Source organism: Brassica rapa, chromosome A06 (assembly GCF_000309985.2).
Source record: "Brassica rapa cultivar Chiifu-401-42 chromosome A06, CAAS_Brap_v3.01, whole genome shotgun sequence".
NCBI classification, from domain to species: Eukaryota; Viridiplantae; Streptophyta; class Magnoliopsida; order Brassicales; family Brassicaceae; genus Brassica; species Brassica rapa.
This window is the reverse complement of record NC_024800.2, coordinates 26,837,964-26,859,224: the sequence shown is the minus strand read 5'-3', so window position 1 is coordinate 26,859,224 and position 21,261 is coordinate 26,837,964. Positions and strand designations below refer to the sequence as shown.

The following is a 21,261-nucleotide window of genomic DNA, read 5'->3' as shown; positions in this document are numbered from 1 at the left end:
ATTTTTTTTTCCCGTCTTAATATTTTCATTTTCATTAAAAAAGGGGCAAGGCCCAAACAGAACCGAACTACAATCAGGCCCAAAACGAACCGGGCCAACTAAGACCAAAAATAAAGGCCTTCAGCCCCAACAACCTGGGCCTTCAGCCCACACCCAAACCCTAGGGTAGGGAACCCTAATTTCTGCGCCTCACCGAACGTCGACGACGCAGCCCTAACCCCAACTCACCACCGCGCTAACGCCATGTCGCATGGGGTCATTCATCGGAGAGCATCATTCCATCGCGATCTCATCCGTATCCCATGCCGACAGGGCCAAACACTCATCAAACACGATCTGCGTAGTCTCATAAGAACCGTCTACCATTGACCAACCACCCCCGACATTCCGAGTCGTTTCAGGTGAGAGATCAAGAGGCGGAAGAACTATGAAGCTTTGATTTTCAGACTACACCGAGAAAGAAAGACCAGAGAAAAACTAGAAAGACTGAAACGAAAAGAAAAAAACCAAAGCCGAGAAGAGCGATACTAACTGAGCTACCGCCTTCCGGAAGCAGGAGCCGGCGATGACGGTGCTAACAGAGCCACCGTCTCCCAGAAACAAAGGCCGACGGTCGTAGAGCTGAGAGAGCCTCTACTCCCCAGAAACTAAAACAGAACTCACGAGCCGTCTGCCGCTTCGATTAACCGTTCTTCACCCCTCACCCCGACTCCAGAGAAAACAGCATCGCCGCCGTCTGGAGAACCGTACGAGCCGATCCCTTCTTGGCACGATACCCTAGCCCAGAGCCGTCGGCATGTCGGGGGAATCAGTAGATCGAAAACCACAACGGAAATCCTTGACTTGAACGGAAAAAGATGAGCCACCGACGCCGGCACGCGCGCGGATGCGCCACCGGACGTCGGGGGCGTCGACACTTTTCTCTCTCTTTTCTCTCTCTAAAGTGAAACTCTATCAAAGCTAAATTTGGTTAACGGCCTGTTTCATTATCAGCTGTTAAAAATAGAATTTATTAAAGATGTATTCGTACCCTTCGGCAAACTCGAACTGACAGCACATGATGCCTCCACGTGTAACAGGTCCCACCCTTCAACGGTATAGCTTTCATTAACTGAACGCCGTTCAATTTGTGGTCTCCACAATTCATGTAAAAAACACGTGTCCTATTTTCATAGATCTTAACGGTAGGCCCTGAGTCTGCTTCCGTTGACGGCCGTTTTCACGGGTCCACTTGCTTGGTCCTTTTTTTCATCTCTATCCTTTTTAACTTCATGGTTACATGTAATAATGTCACGTCACTTTCTTATTTGTTCAGATGCTTTAGTATTTTTATTTGCTTCAAATTTGGGTTAAATTTATACTCTCTTACGAAAATCGCTATACAGATAAACTTATAGCTATTATGATCAGGTCCACCTAATTTATATTCAGATATTTTTTAAAAATTAACATCCATTCTGGGAATAGTATCAAAATCAGTTGCTAAGTTTGCCAATTATACGTTTTCATATTAATATATTTCAATAATTCATTTAATTTAGTAGTTTGGTTTTATCGAAATAGTGATTATGTTGATATTTCATCATTTAATCATAATCTAATCTCTTAATTTAAACTCCTAATTTTATATACTATTAACAAGTTATAGTACAACCATTCAAAGAATTAACTAATATGACATATTTGATTATTTACATTAATATTAAACTAAATATAAATTTGATTTTTTTTAATTATAAAATATTTGTAGAAAAAGAATCTAAAAAAATTTACTTAAAATATAAATATTTTTATAAAATAAAATATTAATCAATTTCGTAATTAGTAATATAATATTGTTATATATCAATGTTAACTAAAATTTTATTATAAAACAAGAAAATAAAAATCATATAGTATTTTAATAAATTCTATAATTATATTATGTATTATATAAAAATAGAAATGTTATATGAATTAAATATGAAAATTATAACAAATAGGTAAATTAACAAATTTTATTTTTCTAAATTTTTTCATTTAAATAAATTACCACTCAACATTAAAATAGACTAAAATTCATAAACTATATAATATTTTTATACAAAAATAAAGTTATTAACATATGCTAAACTTTTATATCTACAACTATATATCTTTTTATTTATTTTGAAACTCTCAACTATATATTATCTTTAGTTCATATACTATTTAAAAATATGTTATTAGAAAACTATGAAATTTTAGTAATTCATTAAAAAATTAATGAAAAATCAATTTTTAATTATAATATTTTATTATTATAACAAAATCTGTTGACAAAAATTTATCAACTATTACCAAAAATTCAAATATTTTTTTATAAAATAATATATTAATATAGTAACAGAAAAAATTCAAACTCATGCAATCATCCAAACCTAAAAATAGTAGTGTAATTTTTCAATTTTTTCTTGACAAAATATAAAACTTTGAAAATAAATATTCAAACTCAAAAAGATAATAATTCAAATTTTACAAAACATAAAATCATAGATAATAAAGAATAACTTTTTGAAATGCACCATGTAAAAATAAACTATATATGTTGTAAAAATTAAAGCAATCTAATATTATGAAATCATAATTTAAAATAAAAAGAAAACTTAATATCATAACATCCAAAAATATCATATATCAATAAAATTTACTAAAATAATATGATAGATGATACTATGTATAAAATTTACTAAAATAATAGGGTTATATTATTTAAGCAAAACAATGTTTTTACTTATTAATCCCATAAAATAATATATGTTAAAGTATATTTTTTTAACACAACATGTAAATATAGATTATCTTAAAGATATTTCTTTTCTACAATATAAATAAATAAATTTAAAAAATGTATTATAGTAAAATATATAAATTAAAGAAACAACATATTTTAAAGGAGGTTATCTATTTGATTATTTCGTATTGTTATTTTATTATACCTAACTCAAAAGTATATTAGTAAGTAATTTTAATAACAAAGTAAAATACATTAAGCATACCACTATATATTAATAATGACTAGATTTTAACCCGCACGTTCGTGCGGATATTTTTTTCATTTTATAATGCATTAGATATTATTACAAATGTTTTAAATATAAAATTTTTATTTTAGTATTATATATTATGTAACTCTATAATATTATTGTTTATATTTTTTTATTCAGCATTATTCATATGTAGTGATTTTTAATATATTTTATTTTGCTATTAATGTTTATTTCTTACTTATATATTTTTGAGTTAGATACAATAAAATAACAATATGAAATAATCAAATAGAAAACCTCCTTCAATATTATTTTTGAGTTTAATATATATTATTTTAGTATTTTACAGAATTTAAGTAAAAACAAATTGTTTAAATATTATAGCCCTATTGGTTTTTTTTTTGGAATACATAGCCCTATTATTTTAGTAAATTTTATACATAGTAGCATCTATCATATTATTTTACTAAATTTTATTGATATAAGATATTTTTTAGATGCTATGATATTAAGTTTTTTTTTTAATTATATTTTCAAAATATTCGATTGCTTTAGTTTTTACAACATATATAGTTTGTTTTTTTCCGTGGTGCATTTCAAAAAGTTATTCTTTATTATCTGTGATTTAATATTTTGTAAAATTTAAAATATTATCATTTCGAGTTTGAATATTTATTTTCAAAATTTATATTTTGTCAAGTAAACTTTGAAAAATTACAGTACTATATTTGAGTTTGGAAGATTACATTTTGAATTTGTTTTTGTTACTACATTAATACACTAATTTATAATAAAAATATTTAATTTTTTGGTGATATTTTCTAAATTTTCTCAATAGATTTTGTTATAATTAAGAAAAAGTTACAATTAAAATTTGATTTGAACTACTAAAAATTTCATAGTTTTCTAATAACATTCTAATAACATATTTTAAAATAATATATGAATTAAAAGTTATTATATAATATTATATCTTTGTATATAAACTTTTCAAAAAATATTGTCGAGAGTTTCAAAATAAATAAAAGAAAATATATAGTTGTAGATATAAAAGTTTAACATATCTTAATAAATTTATTTTTTGTATAAATATTATATAGTTTACGAATTTTAACTAATTTTAATGATGATTGATAATTTATTTAAATGAAACAATAAAAAAATTGTTAATTTGCCTATTTAATATAATTTTATAATTTTTAAATCTTATAAAACTTCTATTTTTATATAATACAGAATCTAATTATATTATTATTAAAAATAGTATATAATTTTTATTTCTTTTTTATAAAAAAATTTAGTTAACATTGATTTATAACAATATTATATTATTAATTATGAAATTAATTAATATGTTATTTTATAAAAATATTTAAATTTTAAGGAAGATTTTGTTAGATTTTTCTCAACAGATTTTGTTATAATTAAAAAATAAAATTCAAATTTATAGTTGGTTTATTATTAATGTAAATAATCAAATATGTCATATTAACTATTTCTTTAGGTGGTCCTACTATGACTTACTAATGGTAGATAAAAATAGAACCCTAAATTAATAGATTAGATGGTTAAGATAACAATAATATTATTGTAATAATATCAAATACATTGATAAATTGAAAAAATTTTCTACTCACGTGCGGGTTAAAATCTAGTTTTAGAATTATACAACATCTTGGTTCTTACCAGAGTTTTTTTTTGGGAGGGGTGTGGGAGGAAGGGGTGAGGATATTTGGAAGTGATATGTGCGTTTTGACCAGTATTGTTTACGGCTAGTAATTTGTCAAAATCGTTTTGAATATAGAAAACCACTAAGGGGGTGACTGTGTGGATGTAATTTTTTTTTTTGTGAGACTGTATGTTTTCTTTTTGTGAAGTATGTCTTTTTTCGGTAAAAGTGACTGTATGTTTACCATAGAATATATTTTTATTCTAACTTCTAAGTTATTATAGTTTTAACTAAAATATTATCAATCAGATAGAAAATATTTTTTTTCATGTTTACTCTAGCTACTGCTTTAACAGAAAAATACATTTTTTATTTTTTTTAATTTAGCTAGAGTAACACTATTTACTCCATTTTTCACTTTTTCTTTCTTATATTTTCTCATTTTTAGTTTCATTTCTTGATTTTTACTTCACTTTACTCTAACCAAATCAATCTACTACGAAACCACATTATCAGTTCAAATCATAAAACACAGTCCATAAAAAAAATCACACTAATATCTTTTAGTTCTCTTTTATTGGTCAAGTTCTCCCATTGATTTTTCCTTCGGGTGGAAGACAGGAAATGAAAATGGTCTCAAATCATCTGTCACAACAAATTAGTGTTTTTTGTAGCAAAGCATACAAAAATATATATTTTAAAAATATATATATGTGAGACAGTCTATTCTGTCCGTACTAATAGGTGAGAGAGAGTAGAGAGAGAGAGAGTAGATCCGCTTTTGGCTCCGGCGGACGGTCGGCGCGTGAGCGCGCGTGCCGTCGCCGGAGACCTCGTCCTTCCGTTTAAGTTTGTTCTTTCTGCTCCTCCGTCGTCTCCTTTCTCAGATCGTCTTGTCTGAGCCCTGGTCCAGGTCATCTATCATCGTTCATCTCCGGGAGATTACGATCTCAACGGTGGCTCTGTTACTGGTGTTAAGGCGCGGTCGTGTGGAGAGGATGGTGTGGTGATGTCGTCCGGTAGTTTCAGTTTCGTTTCCGGGAGACAGAGGCTCAATAAGCTCTGTCGCCGCCGGCTCTTGCTTCCGGGAGGAGGAGGCTTCCTCAGATCCTCGTTCTCCGGCTTTGTTTCCGGGGCGCCAAGGCTTCTATAGCTCGGCGTCGTCGGCTCTCGGTGTTCTATGTCCGTCGTAGACTACGGTTTGTGGCCCGATTTTGGGTCGGGTTTGTTTCTTAGGTTATGAGGTTCGTGGCTTTGATCTCTTGGAGGAGCTCTTGAATAGATCGAGAAGGCTATCCATGGTGAAGATAAAGCGTGGTTAAAAAGAGATGGTTCGGTGGAGGCTTGCTGGTGAATCGAGCTCTGGCGTAACTAGGGTTGGATGGAGGGTGCCGGCGGCGCATAGGCGAGCACGCGGTCAGGTCGAGGCGGATGGGACGCGTGTCGTTCCCGAGGAAGAAGTTCTCATCACTTGTTGGGCCTCCTTGATGCGGGCCTGCTTAAGTCGTCCGGGCTTCCTTCTAGTTGTTTGGGGCGTAGGCCCGTGTAGTTGTGAGTAGTTGGCCATGTGTTGTTGGGCCTTAAGTGTTTTATCGTTTGGGCTTTGGCCAGTGTAGTTGCTGGGTTTGGTTCTATGTTTTCTTAATAATAAAATCTTGACGGAAAAAAAAAACTTACCCAAAAGCTACAATAATTGAAGAAAATACAAATAAATAAAATGTGAATTTCCATCAATTGATTTGAGGTGGCAGGGAGACCACTCATAGTTGGGACGGCACCTAAATTGTATGAATTCCAGAATTAGAATTATTCCTTTTTTCTTAAGCTTATCAAGATATATAATTTTTTTTTCTTGTGTAAACCGTTTAATCATTTAAGAACTTAAGAAAAAGGCGACAGTTTGATTGTAATCCCTTGTTCGAATACACGGGCCCTGGTCTTGATGCGGTCATTAATACTCACAACAACGTATATCAGTCGAAAACAACCCAAATTACATGCATTAATCATTCAATCGAGTGAACTTCGAATCTCCATCTTATTTGTGGGTTACATCAAAATCCAAATTTATTTTACCTGATACTATCTACTCCTATCTTTTATTTTTTTGTAAAATGTTCAAATGGTACTATCTATCTTGAAGTTTGGTAAAGTCAATTTAGTATTTTATCAACATGTTAAATTTAGATTTGATACAAAACAAGCAAAATGGTGAACCAGAGTTTGCATGGGAAAACAGAACAAGACCAAAAGACTTTTGTCAAAAAACAAGACCAAAAGACAATTCGACCACAAAATGGAGGACCGTAAAATGTTTGCAATTCACAAATGGTTAAAAAGAAATAATACTAATATACTTTACGAAAAACGATAGTTCAGAACAACTGAAAATAAAAATAATTAGATGAAATAAAATTAAACGGAGGCGCGTGTTGTTCGACGGAGAGAAAGTCGCGTGAATGTACGGAAGCTTTAGACAGCCTGGAAATCACATACGTGTCGTGTAAGAATGAAAGTGAGCACCTTTCAATTATCACCGTCGATCCGTAGGTGAATTGCACGCTCTGCCTTCATGCCATGTGGCAGTGGTTCCATACAATATGCAGTTGGAGTTAACTGAAAGCAATTACTATAACGTATTTTAATCGAAAACTGCTGAAAAATAATATGGAAATAACACATTCAAAAGTGATCCCACATGAAAGAATTATTATTGAATGTTAAAAAGGTCCAAGAAAATAATAAAATTTTAGATGGCATTACTTATTGTTGTTTAATCAAATCGGACAATTATCCAAATTTTGATTTGTTTTCATGAAAACTTTAAATCAAAAGATAAAGAGGACGGACCTATATTTAAAATGGGCATTACTATTGTGCATGTCTTGGTGCGACTTTTAGCATTATTGCGATATAAAGACTAATAAAATCAATGAAATATTAATTTCACTGACATTATCTTACAGTTTGTGATCATTTTGAGCAATTTTGTTTAATTAAGTGGGTTGTTTAACATTTAAAAGATACAACTAGATTTTAACCGCACTTAAAAGTGCGGGTTTGTTTTTTCACCTCTTGATCTAATATTGATTGGAAAACTACTTTTATCTTTTGTTTCAAATCTTACAAATTTATGTTTTAAAAAAAAAATCAAAGTGTGGTATTTATTCGAAGTAGATTTAAAGATTATGTGTGATTTAATAGTATATATATATATATATATATGTATATTATATATTGAAGAATAATGTGTTTTCAATATTGAAATGTAGTAACAATATGACTTGCTTATTTTAAATTGAAAATGAATTTCTATTGTTACATATTTGTATCACAGTTATAACCATCAATATATATTATTTTTATCTATATTCAATTTCAAATGTACTACTTTTTGGACTCGTTTTCAAAGCACGAGTATATTTGTTTGTTGACAATTTTAGTAAAATTTGCATGAATTTATAAAATTTTATTATAAAAAATAATTTAAGAGTTTTTTGTTATGATGTTTGAATTTTAAGAAGCGTTTTCCTATCCGACTCGGAGCCGTGATCAAACAGTATATCCGGTACCCAGTATATAATCTGGTTCGGATTTAAAAAAATGTTAATTAAAAATCTGATATAATCCGGTAAAAACTCCAAGAGTCCACTATTATTGGAAGTAGTTTTTATAAAAAATGATTTAAATCTAACAAAGTTAAAAAAAAAAAAAACAAACCCGTGGTCTCAAATAAATTAATTTAATTTCTTAAAAAATAATATATCATGTGGTCAAATTCGATATATATGATTCTGATGGGTTATAGTCATACTATTGTAGTACATTGTTATACTATAATTTTGAGTAATTATATGTTAAATAATAACATATGTGGCTAAAAAAATTTTCTACTGATTTGTGTATACTAAAAGTATTGTTTAATTTTGTCATAAAACTTTCTTATATGACAATTCGAATGATTACTAATAACATTTTAAGTTACAAAAAAAAAAATTAATGTTGCAGCTCTAAAGTTGGTTGTTCGTGTTTTATTATTTGTAGGTGGAAGAAAAGATCAATGCATGATTTGCATATACCAGTTCGATGGGCTCTTATGCATGAATCAAAGTGAATATGTCAAATTTATTTAATAAAGTAGTGTTTTATCATATTTGAAATCGTAAGGTATGTAATCACTAATTTAGTAACGATTCAAAATATTAATCCTAGATAATAGGCATTATTATTAGGATATTTTTTGAAAATAATGGTTCCACAATAATAGGATAATTAACAATAGGATATAAGAGAAAAATAGAAAATATGACATATTAATAGTTTAGATATATTTAGTTTAATTTGTAGGTTAAAAGGAAAAGGTCCAACAACCTTACATAAGTAGATTTTTTAGGACTTTTTCCCTTATAATAGTATTGATGCTAATAAATTGATTGATAAAGTTAAACCAGATTAAACAATTAATAAATAATACTAATAAGAATACATATTGGGAAAACCAACCCCTACATTTTCTTTTATCAAAAAGAAAACATTAAATTTTTGTGTACCTGATTATTTTACCATTTTAGAGTTTACAAAAAGCTAGTACTATCCATAATTTCCAAGAAGTTCCAATTCATAGAATCTATGCAGAAGTCGGAACAAACAATGCCCATGTGAACTTCACATTCACATCTCAAAACTTCGTTTCCCGATGGACACACGACTCTAAGTATATGTATAATCTATTATAAACTAATAGACATTGTAATTGATTAATGTACGTTACATGAATACTACACGTGAAAGGTTAAAAAGAAAAAAATGTGAATTACAACAAAAAAAAGGAGAAATGTGAAGCATCGATTGGCCAGATCCCCAGAGGGGGGAGGGAGGACACAGTGCTCTGAGTTAATAAGATTTGAGATCTGCGACGTTAAAACTCAAAACGAGTCGAAACCAAATAATTAATAACTTTTTTGTACTGTCATCTTCAACTTGCTTCATTAAAAAGACGACGCATGAAATAGATAACAAGAGGAGGAAAACCAAATTTGCTTTCGTTGGCTTCAGGTGCAAGACGCATGAAGCCGACATGAATAAAGGATGGCTCGTGTATGGATTTATCTCTACTAATAATATCCGCTGTATTTTTCCACTGGCTAATCATAGATGATGACAGTGTCGTCTCAACAAAACTAATTTTATTACATCATAAAAAATAGTAGTATTATTATTATTACATACAGCGAAAGTAATGAAAGCGGGTATGAATGAATTAAAGGCAGTTTTGCCGACATGCAGACATGAGACATGTAGATAGATTGCGGCCCGAGAAGGTGACATGCGCAAATCTATTTGATAAGACTCGGAATCTTTTCATCACGAGATCTGACCCTATCTTCCTCCATTATCATTTCTCATGACATGGTTTATCACTTCAGTATTTAGCATGTGTGGATAATGTGCGACGATACCTGTTTGAGGATTCCGCCTGAAAATAATTTTAACCAAGATCAACCACACACGAATTACGAGTTCATTTATAAATATTTAACCAACTCTATAAGGAAAAAAAGATAAACACACACTTTCTGACTGCCTCCTGGAGTGTACAGTGTACTATGTTGTAAAGTTCATCTTCACTATTTCATTTTTTTTTGTGCAAACTGAATTCATTCATAATTTTAAGTTAGTTCAAGGCCTGTAGAGTCTGTTTGGCCACAGATTTCAGTTCTAACATTAGCTGCTCTAAGAATAAAGATAAACTTGATTGTTTTAAATGAAAGAGATAGAAGATAGATATCACGAAGGATTCCAAAAATCTATAGCTTCATCTCCTGCCGATTCAGAGTTTTGATTAAGATCTGCGAGTTTGAAAAGAGCGAGATGAAATCGATTCCGTGATCTAGAGCAAAGGTCATGGCCGTGGAGACAGCCAAGGTTTCTGCCATGAGGGACGACGACGAGACAAGTGTCGAAGTCGCTTCATATTTCTGAAATATACTAAAAGAAAAAAAATCAATATAAAAAACAATAATCTAGCGTGTTACGTCAAAGGGATGATACCATAACATAATACCCATGGCATAATACCCTACTAATCATCTAGTAAATTCATTATGCACGAAAGTCATGCATGATTTGATGACTAGCTTTTTCTTTTGGTAATATATTTTAAAATCAAAAGAAATCAGAAGCACTTTGGATTTGCCAAATATAGACAATAATCATAATTCCAATCCATCATCATGGTGTAAAAGTGGAGTATACTTGGAATTAATAAACGAACCAAAGTTCATTCATAACTGAAACGAACCAAAGTTCAAATAGGGGAGAAAAGAGTTAAACTACTATATATCAATTAGTTCGAACTTCAAATGGCTAAACTAAAAGAAAAAAAAATCAATATAAAAAACAATAATTTAACGTGTTACGTCAGAGGGATGATACCATAACATAATAACCCATGACATAATACCCTACTAATCATCTAGTAAATTCATTATGCACGAAAGTCATGCATGATTTGATAACTTTTTTTTTTTGCCATCTAGTATATTGCATTCATATGACAAAGGGTTCAAGTTTTTGTACAACACAGACTAACCAAAGGAGGTATATAAACATCAAAAAACATGAGAGCACCATCGAGGTGCACCAGTTGCAACGTAGGATTGAAATCTGAAGTCCTGAACTGCACTAGTAGCTATAAGGCGTGCTCCTCTGTTAGCTTCAAACGATTCACAGAGCACCCGCGAAGCCAAAAAATTCCTTAGTAATAATCTGATTTCCATCACTTTGAACTTGAAGGAAGGCCATTCGCGAGGTCTGATGATGGCATTTACTAGCATTCTTCCTTCAAAAGCAAAGTGTACCTTTAAGTATCTGTGATTCTTCATGCTTTCAATAGCCCAAGCAACACTGACAAATTGGGCTTCACTTTTCGATTCCACTTCCCCAAAAGACCGTCTGCTATGGAGAAGAACTGTACCTGATGAGTCTCTCACTACCCAAGCCGCCCCTGCAATTTTCTTTTTCTTCTCCCATTTGAAACCAATATTGCACTTGAGGAAATCCACCAGAGGGCACTTCCAAGCAACTGGGGATTGGATAGATGGATCCCTATGATCATCTGCCCTCCTTTCCAAATTCTGAGCTACATACCATAAACGGGTTTCCTCTCGAGCTTTGTTTCCCAAATGCTCACTGTCGAACAAAAAACCTTCAAATAGCAAGTGATTCCTGTTTTTCCATAAATACCAAAGTATCCACGGGAAAACCTTCGTCATTTCACTCATTGTTTCATCAACTTGCAAGGAATTAAAAAGGAAGGCCATGTTCACGTAATAATTGCCTGATTGGATTTAGAGTTTTCCCTTTTTTGGGCTTTAGTTTCTCTCTCGCTAAGTATCCTTTTTTAGTGAGTGGAGCACAGCTGTCTTTCTAAAAAGTGACACGTCCACCACAAAACTTATCTCTTCTGGTAGTTTTGCGGTGTAATCTTCAAAAATCTAGGGTTTGTTCATAACTTTTACCGGCGGAGAAGTTAAATTTTCAGAAATTTCTGTAAAATCAAGATGTCATACGCTATGGATAAAGCGTTGATGGCTCTATCGTTGGAAGAGGAAGATGAACCGTTCGATATGCCTGATCTTCCTCAGTACAAATCGTGTGAAAGGAACTCCCGAAGTATTATCGGAAGGATTCTTAATCCAGACTGCCAGAAGATGCCGGGTTTGATTCGCGAGATGCCAAGAACGTGGCAGAAGCAAGGGAAAGTTAGAGGAATAGCTTTGTCCAAGGAACGGTTCCAGTTTGTTTTCGATCATGAACATGATCTGCTGGAGGTTCTAGAAAAAGGTGTTCATACCTTCAACGACTGGACTTTAGCGATTGATCGATGGGTGGAGAAGCCCCCTGAGGATTACTTACAATTCATCCCTTTATGGGTTCAAATCAGAAATCTCCCTGTCAATTATTATACGAAGGAAGCTATTACCGCTCTTGGTGAGAAGATAGGTGCAGTCAAGGTGGTGGCTTTTGATCCTGACAAGCCACAAGTGCAAGACTATGTAAGGATCCAAGTACGTTTCGATGTCTCCAGACCACTACGGAAATCAAAAGTTGTCAATCTTCCGGAGGGAGGCTCTGCAGTGGTTCTCTTTAACTATGAGAGAATAAGAAAGCGATGCTATGAATGTCAAAGATTGAACCACAAAAAAGATATTTGTCCACTTCTGAATAGGAATCGACGGGAGGCTGCTGCTCTGAGGAGTGAGCGGGTTATCATGGACAGTCACAGAAATGAAGTCATCTTGCATCAAGACGATCCTCTGTTTGGGGTTCTTTCTGAAGATCAAGTTGGAATTTGCAAGATGACAGGAAGAAGGAAAATAGCGCCAGAGGTTTTGGAAGAAATGAGAAGATATTTATTAATGGCAACAGAGGAAGATAAGAAGATTAGAATTGACCGGGTCAGATCATCAGTAGCTGAAGCGGAGAAAGACCCTTTTCTGCAGAAGACAATGTTGCGCTTAGAAACTGCTCCGACCTTTACCAATCAAATTGACAAAGGAAAAGGTGTTGTCTATGATTTCGACCTTAATACTTCCGCTGAGCCAAGATTGGAAGCCAAAGATTCTGCTGACAAACTGATGGCTTCTGCAATCAAAGCTAATATCGCTGGTAGCTTGGTTCATCGCTGGGAAGATTTGAGGGTATCAGATAGAAATGCGGATCTTGGGAGTATTGTTCATCAGGCCTTCCTTCCTCATGAACCTTCCTCGTCAAGGGTGTCAGAGAGAGGTCATGATTCGACAGCAAGCTTACATGGGAACTCTACGGAATATGGTCCTGGATACTTTGTGTCCAAGCCATCCGGGGTTGTCCACAAAAGCTCTAAATCGAGGAGAAGACCTTACATCAAGAAAAGACGTGAACAACAAGGTCAGTCATCAGGAATTCTTCACCAGCTCTACGGTGAAAACGAAGGAACAGAGAAGCTCGGTTCTAAAAGAAAGGCGGGAGACGCTATTTTGAAGGGTGACAAAATGGCGCGACTCAAAGAATCAAGGGTGGTCCCAATGGAGGGACCGCCGAAGCCTCAATGAGCATTATCTCCTGGAATTGTCAGGGCCTGGGGCGGCCTCAGGGTCTGACAATTCAACGCCTTAGGGAAATGCGTCAAAAACGTTTCCCTGAGGTGCTACTGCTTATGGAAACTATGAATACTAGGAATGTTTTGGTTGACCTTCAGGTCTGGTTGGGCTATGATCATGTATATACGGTGGATCCTGTTGGACATGCTGGGGGTTTGGCTATTTTTTGGAAGAAATCTGTAAATATAAAGTTTCTGGATGTGCATAAGAACTTGGTTGATTGTATAATTCAGTTTGGCGACACCTCTTTTTTTGCGTCTTGTATCTATGGGCCGACGCATTATAAAAGAAGGGTCGATCTCTGGGAAAGGATCAGTAGAATAGGTGTGAATAGAAAGGAAAGCTTTTGCGTCTTTGGTGATTTTAATGATATTTTGCATAACGGAGAAAAGACGGGTGGTGTCTGGAGACAAGATGAGTCCTTCGCTCCTTTCAATCAAATGATTAATGCTTGTAAGCTAGAAGAGCTTCAGAGTCATGGGAACGGTTTTACTTGGAGCGGGTTAAGGAGTAACTCTTGGGTTCATACCAGACTAGACAGATGTTTTGGAAACAGGGCTTGGTTCAAGAAGTTTCCTTGCTCTAACCAGACGTTTTTAGATAAGCGTGGATCGGATCACAGGCCTGTTCTTATACATCTGATTGAAAGCCAAGAAAAGTATAGAGGTTGGTTCCGGTTTGATAGAAGATTCTTGGAGGTAGAAGGGGTTCATGATAGTGTGGCAAATGCCTAGGATTTTGCTACAAGTAACGGTTTGGGCTCAGTCTCAAAGGCTCTAAAAGCTTGCAGAAGATCTCTAAGCGGTCTAAAGAAGCATTCAAACATGAATTCAGGCGATAGAATTCACCAAGCTGAAGCTGCTCTGGAGCATGAACAATCAGCTTTACAACAATCAACTGCTCGAATTCGATTGCTGAAAGAAGATCTGGTTAAGGCCCAGAGAGATGAAGAGACATACTGGTGGCAGAAGAGCAGAGACAAATGGCTTAGTCGAGGGGATCGTAACTCTCATTTTTTTCACATCTCTGTGAACGCTGCTCGTGCAAGGAATAACATTGACAAGCTTGTCAACGCCGAGGGAGAGGAGGTCTTCTCAGAGGCTGCTAAGGGTGAAGTTGCAGTAGACTTTTTCAGAAATCTCTTCAGGTCAACGAACCCTGCTCCATTTACTGACTGGTTCAACGATATGCAACCAAGAGTTTCTGATCAACTAAACATGGATCTGTTGAGACCTGTGACGAATTTGGAAATCAAAGAAGCGGTTTTTTCAATAAATCCGACGAAAGCTCCAGGCCCTGACGGTATGTCAGCCCTTTTCTTTCAGAAATTCTGGACTATCATTGAAGAGCAAGTGATAGCGGAGGTGCAGAAATTCTTTAACTTTGGTATTCTACCAAAGGAATGGAATTACACACACTTGTGTCTGATCCCTAAGATTGCAGATCCAAAGACAGTTTCAGATTTAAGACCTATTAGTCTTTGTTCGGTGATCTACAAGATTGTTTCAAAGATTATGGTCAGAAGACTTCAGCCTTGGTTGCAGGTCTTGATCTCTCCAACGCAGTCTGCATTTGTCTCCTAGAGACTGATGTCTGACAACATCACCATTGCGCACGAGTTAGTTCACTCGCTAGGGGCTTCAGGCTCGTTTGCTTCAGACTTTATGGTGGTAAAGACAGATATGTCAAAGGCTTTTGACAGAGTGGAATGGGGTTATTTGAGATCACTCCTGCTAGCGCTTGGATTCAATGAGAGATGGGTTAACTTGATCATGAAATGCGTCACCACAGTAACGTATTCAATTCTGATTAATGACCAGCCTCATGGAATGATTACGCCTAAAAGGGGTCTTAGGCAGGGAGATCCCCTATCCCCTTTTCTGTTTGTGCTGTGTACGGAGGGTTTAACTCATTTGCTGTCAAAGGCTGAAAGGGAGAACAGATTGTCAGGTCTGAGATTTGGGGAGCACGGTCCCTCTATTCATCATCTTCTTTTCGCTGATGATTGTTTATTCTCTTGCAAAGCTGATGAAGATCAGAGTAAGACTTTGATAGAAATACTACATCGCTATGAAGCAGTCACTGGTCAGTCGATCAACCCAATTAAATCTTCTATTATCTTCGGGAAAGGCGTTCTTGAGGAGAACAAAACTAAAGTAAAGCAGAAATTGGGGATTGAATCAGAAGGTGGTGAGTCCATGTACTTAGGACTTCCAGAATGCTTCAAAGGGTCAAAGATAAAGCTCTTTGCCTATCTTAAAGAGCGGTTAGGTAGGAGGATCTCGGGCTGGCATGCTAGAACGCTCTCTCAAGGTGGAAAAGAGGTGTTGATAAAAGCAGTGGGATCAGCTTTACCTGTCTCTGCTATGTCGGTTTTCAAAATACCAAAGACGGTCATTTCTTCTCTCTCGAATGCTCTAGCATCTTTCTGGTGGAGTAATGTTGAGCACAAAAGGAAAATCCACTGGTTGAGCTGGGAGAAAATGTGCTTACCAAAGGCTTTGGGGGGTATGGGCTTTAAAGATTTAGAGTCTTTTAACCAGGCTCTCTTGGCAAAACAAGCGTGGAGGATCTTTCACTTTGATGACTGTCTGATGGCGAGAGTGCTTAAAAGTAAATACTTTGAAAGTTCTTCTTTCTTGAATGCGCAGTTAGGAAGAAGACCTTCATATGCTTGGCGCAGTATTCTTAATGGGAGAGAGCTACTGATGCAAGGGCTGAAGATATCAGTAGGTAATGGAACTAGCCTAAAGGTTTGGTCTGATCCTTGGATGGAGGATGAGGAGGGTTTGTGCAGGCCTCCTCTGAGGAAACAAAGCTTTTTCGACGCGAACCTGCAAGTCTCTTCACTGATCAACGCTCAAACAAGAAGATGGAGCCGCAGTCGTTTGCAAGAGCTCTTCGTTCCTGCAGATATTAAAGTTCTTATGCGCAATCAACCGGTGGTATCAGAGCCAGATTCCTCTTTTTGGAAGCACACTCCAAATGGAATCTATTCTGTCAAAACTGGATATGACCTTGCTTTTTGGAGAAACAACTCGGCTCTCCTTCACTTACAGCAAGCTCAACCGTCTCTGCATCCCTTGACGGCTCAGGTATGGAATCTGAAGGCTCCTCCAAAGGTTAAGGTCTTCGTATGGAAAGCTCTTTCTGGAGCTTTATCTGTCTTTGATTGCCTTAGTGCCCGAGGAATAAAATGTGACACGGTATGCCAATCATGTGGAGAGGACGGTGAGTCTATTAACCATGTTTTGTTCTCCTGTACTTTGGCAAGACAAGTGTGGGCAGTTTCAGGGTTTCCTTCGCCTCGGGGTGGGTTTGATGCTGCGTCTATTTATGCATGATTTGATAACTAGCTTCTTCTTTTGGTAATATATTTTAAAATCAAAAGAAATCAGAAGCACTTTGGATTTACCAAATATAGACAATAATCATGATTCCGATCCATATCATGACATGTAATCTTGTTGTCTTACTAAATCATACCTGTAACGTGGATTAAAAATGTTAATACCAGTCTTGTCGTGACAACCTGATGTAACGACGCGTGAAATTTATCACTGGACCTACATCAACTCAACAAACGTATCGAGCAACGAAGGGGCAAGGGCAATTATGTCATCTCAATTTCAAGACTACTGATTAGATGGAAGTTGGTAGAGAGACTGGGAAGTGACACTGAGTCACTGACCGTTGCCGTTTTGGAGCCCTTGGTATGGAAGTACATGAGAATAGATGAACACATTTCATAGGATTTTGTAGATCGGCCCCGGGTATTCGTAAGTGATCCTCTTAATGTGTTTGTGGGTACATATGAATGTTTTTAATTTTTTAAGTTTGTTATCGCTGAAAGAGATTACAGTTAAAATGATTTTGGAGTTGATCTGTAATCTAATTCGTGCTGGTTATTCTGAATATTCTTGCAAGAACAGGTTTCTTAGAAATAGTTTTGGTTTTGATCTTCTGGCCAATCTGCTTTTGAATGTTAATGTAAAATCAATGTGCATTTTTATAATACTCAGATAGTCAGATATTCTACATGATTACCTATTTAGTCTTTGAGATCTTTCCATATATAATTTTGTTTTAGCTTGTACAGTTGTACTCTATGAAGATAAATTTTACTTAATCGTGAGCCATGTTGTAATGATTAGATGACGTATTTTAAATCTGGTCTCTTTTGCCATATAGGTGGACTGTTCTTTGTTTTTGTTGATTTTCTCTGTCTGCACCTTCAAGCTCTTGTCATCAATATTTTCACCCATTGCTTCATTCTCTAAAGCTGAAAAGTTTGTATGCTCTCTAAGGACAAATTCAATTCTCAATTATGTACAGGCTCTAGGGACTAATTCAATTCACATTCTCGGTAGTCTTTTTAACCGAAACATACATACTCCTATTTGTTTAGGTTTTATTAAACATTATTTTTCTTTCTTTATGTAGATACTAAGATACATGTGTATACTTATATCACTAATTTCACAACTATATGTTACTTTACAAAATTACAACTATTAGGTTCTTAATATATGTAAAAAGATAATCAATCATTTCCTGAAAGAGTAAAACACAGTGAAAATATAAACACTAAGAGCAGAAGAGACCAAGACCACAAGCGCCAACATGGTTTGAATCGCCAATGAGGTACCACAAGAGAGCAGCCCGAGACGGAGCTGAATAACTTCAACCATTGACAATAGAAGGAACACACAACCCAAGATGGACCCACCGGCTGCACCAACCACACCGAGACGAAGCAGATCACTGTTGATATTTGCTTTAAAAACCTCGTCTGTTTCTTTGCTGTTCAACAAGTTTATTGTTAGCTTCAGCCCTTGAGCCACGAGGGAGGAGAAGAGGAAGAATGCAAATGAGATCACTTCGAACACAACGAGGTCCCGTTCCACGTCTCGTCCCGCGTTGCACTCCGTCCTATCCGCGAGGTTGAGGTCACGTGGTTGGTCGAATGTGATTCCGACAAAGACTGCAACCGTGAAGAGTGAATTTGCGTTGACTATCCCGTCGAGAGCTGAAACATGAACGCTTGTCGTTGATGCGGTTGAGTGGTTGCTGTTATGGTTGCTGCTGGTCTCTATATCGAAATCTGCCATTTTATCTAATTTTTGGTGGGTTTACGTAATAGCTAGAATCTTCTTGTTTGTAATGATGGGATCATTTCTTCTGTTGTGTTCTTATGATTCTCCTTTTTAATGATTTGATAATGTTGTTTAAGAGTGGGTGGGGGTTTGGTTTAGAAATATTAGGCGTGATAACCATTTTTAAGTCATTACGAAAGTAACGATAGATAAACACACCTTTCTTCTTTTGTTATGGATGTAAGAAAAATGCTTATTCTAGTGACCAAATTCTGACTTTATTCACACGTAAAACATCACAATGTTGATTATGTTGTAGCAGGTTTACACGTTAACCATAAACTTTTCACTCTCTTATACTTTTTGTTTCCATTTTTGCCGGTGTCCAAGAAATCGTGTTAGGCCTAAACGGCGTTTATGCGCTTAGCACACTTTTATTGTGGAGGTAGTATTTTAAGGGTGAGTTTAGATAGGAATGAAAATTCAGAGGTGTCCGCAGCAATGTAAGCAGTTTATGCGGTCTATGCGAGTTGTCCGTTAAACTATAGTATACGTTGTAGGACCAATCGGTTTGACCAATTCGAAAAATTCTATTCTTACCACATATACACAATTATTAGTTTTTCTTTCTAGAAACTTGGAATAAATAGTTCTTTTCTTTTGAGAAATTTTCTGATATATTTTTTTAGCTTATTTTCACAAAATAGTCATCAATAAAAAAAATGACAAAAGTAAATTTTTATTAAGGGATGAAGTTTTAGAGGTGGGATTTCAAATTTTAAAAAATAAAATAAATATTAAAATTTTCAAAATAACAAATACTATTTTGGTCACTTTCTTTTTTAAAAGTTATTTTTGTGACAAAAACTTAAAAAAAAAAACTATTTGAAAAAAATGCTTTTTTTTTTTGATAAAATGGAATAAATAGTTTTTTGAAACTAAATGGAGTAAATAGTTTGTTTATATCATGTTACTTCGTTAGTATTGCCTCGTTAGTAAAACATAAAATTTTCTAAAAATGGTTACACATGTATGAATATGATCACCTAAAAATGGTTACACATGTGGTCGTTTGCGAGGAAGCCAGGTTTGATGTTTACAGTTAATTGGATTCCTCCAGCGTAGATTCTATCTATACTTCTAGCTTGTAGAGTTATCAACTTTCAATTTAGCAGCCCATTACTTGTTGTGATTTGTACAATATATAACCTTATACACATATGGACATCAAATTTTTCTCTCTCTCTGCCATGTTTCATTATTTCTACTTTTAGTCCGATAGATAGATCATATGATATAAAAAAAGAAACCCAAACCCATAAGTTACAAGCCCACTAATATGTTTGATTGGTAAGCCGTTACATTATTGTGACCATGTTTTACTAATCTTTATTTATGAAAGTGTATGCATAGACAATATTTATCCTGCAAGAAGAAATGTCCAGAATAATCTTGCATCTCTGCTTCAGATATAATAAGAAAGTTTTTGTTCATTTCCCATCTCATGTTCCACCATTTCAACATTTTACCAACTATATATATCCAAGAAATCTATCAGAATTATGGGTACATTGAAAGCGATATGAAAATCAAAATTTGTTGCAGTGAAAAGAAGACCCGAATTTTCTCTGGTGAGTCCTAATTTCTAACATGAATCTGCTGGCTATTTTACAAATTGGTAAGTGGCCAATATTTCTCACTCTTAACATCCACAATCTCTCTTTCTTAAGCTATACTTTTCTTATTAAACAGAAAAATAATCATCATTTTTGAAATTGATGACGGTGAAGCTTATAAGTCTATGTAAACTACACAAGATACACGTGGTTTTGCAATTTTGTACATTAAAATAAAAAGAGTGGTACAAAGAGATGATGATCCAGAGGAGCAGATCCGATTTTTATTAAGAGTTAGGTCATTTGCACTGTCAGAGATGTATCATTACCATTTATGCTTTTGCGTGACCTTTAATCATGCAACTTAGACCATCCGCACGAAGAATCAACACTAGAGTTCACACGATTTTTGAGGGAAAAAAATATTAAAATAATCAAATTTTAATGAACCCGGCTCGTGCAGGTTCGCTGGAGTGATACCGTTTCGTTACTGTTCCGCGGACCCCACGATACGTGGCGGCCCGCGATAAGTTCTTTTATATATATATATTCTTTTTTCAAAGTCAAACGAAAAAAAAAATTAAAATAATAAAAAAAAACATTAGAAATGGGGAATTGCAAGGTTCGCTGCTCATGCTCTTATGAATTGTATTTTGTATATTTTTTGTCTTTCTTTTTTGCCGACCAGTCCTATTTCTCTTTGATTACATTATTCCGTGTAGTCAATTA

The 21,261-nt window shown here is 34.6% G+C and overlaps 2 protein-coding genes across 2 annotated transcripts; one reads left to right on the top strand and one right to left on the bottom strand.

Annotated features, from left to right (window-relative positions):
• Positions 1–4,282: 4,282 nt before the first annotated feature.
• On the top strand, positions 4,283–18,252 carry LOC103851757. Its single transcript, XM_033274039.1, has one exon. The coding sequence runs from the start codon at positions 12,240–12,242 to the stop codon at positions 13,770–13,772; it is 1,533 nt and encodes a 510-aa protein (XP_033129930.1). The 5' UTR covers positions 4,283–12,239; the 3' UTR covers positions 13,773–18,252.
• Positions 17,999–21,188, bottom strand: LOC103827570. Its single transcript, XM_009103084.3, has 2 exons — positions 19,963–21,188; positions 17,999–19,928 (listed from the first exon to the last, which is right to left on the bottom strand). The coding sequence occupies exon 2, from the start codon at positions 18,929–18,931 to the stop codon at positions 18,368–18,370; it is 564 nt and encodes a 187-aa protein (XP_009101332.1). The 5' UTR covers positions 18,932–19,928; positions 19,963–21,188; the 3' UTR covers positions 17,999–18,367.
• Between the last annotated feature and the right edge of the window lie 73 nt (positions 21,189–21,261).

What these genes read in the sequence shown, in the direction of transcription:
- LOC103827570 (XM_009103084.3), bottom strand. Translation starts at nt 18,931, where the DNA reads ATGGCAGATTTCGATATAGAGACCAGCAGCAACCATAACAGCAACCAC.
- LOC103851757 (XM_033274039.1), top strand. Translation starts at nt 12,240, where the DNA reads ATGTCATACGCTATGGATAAAGCGTTGATGGCTCTATCGTTGGAAGAG.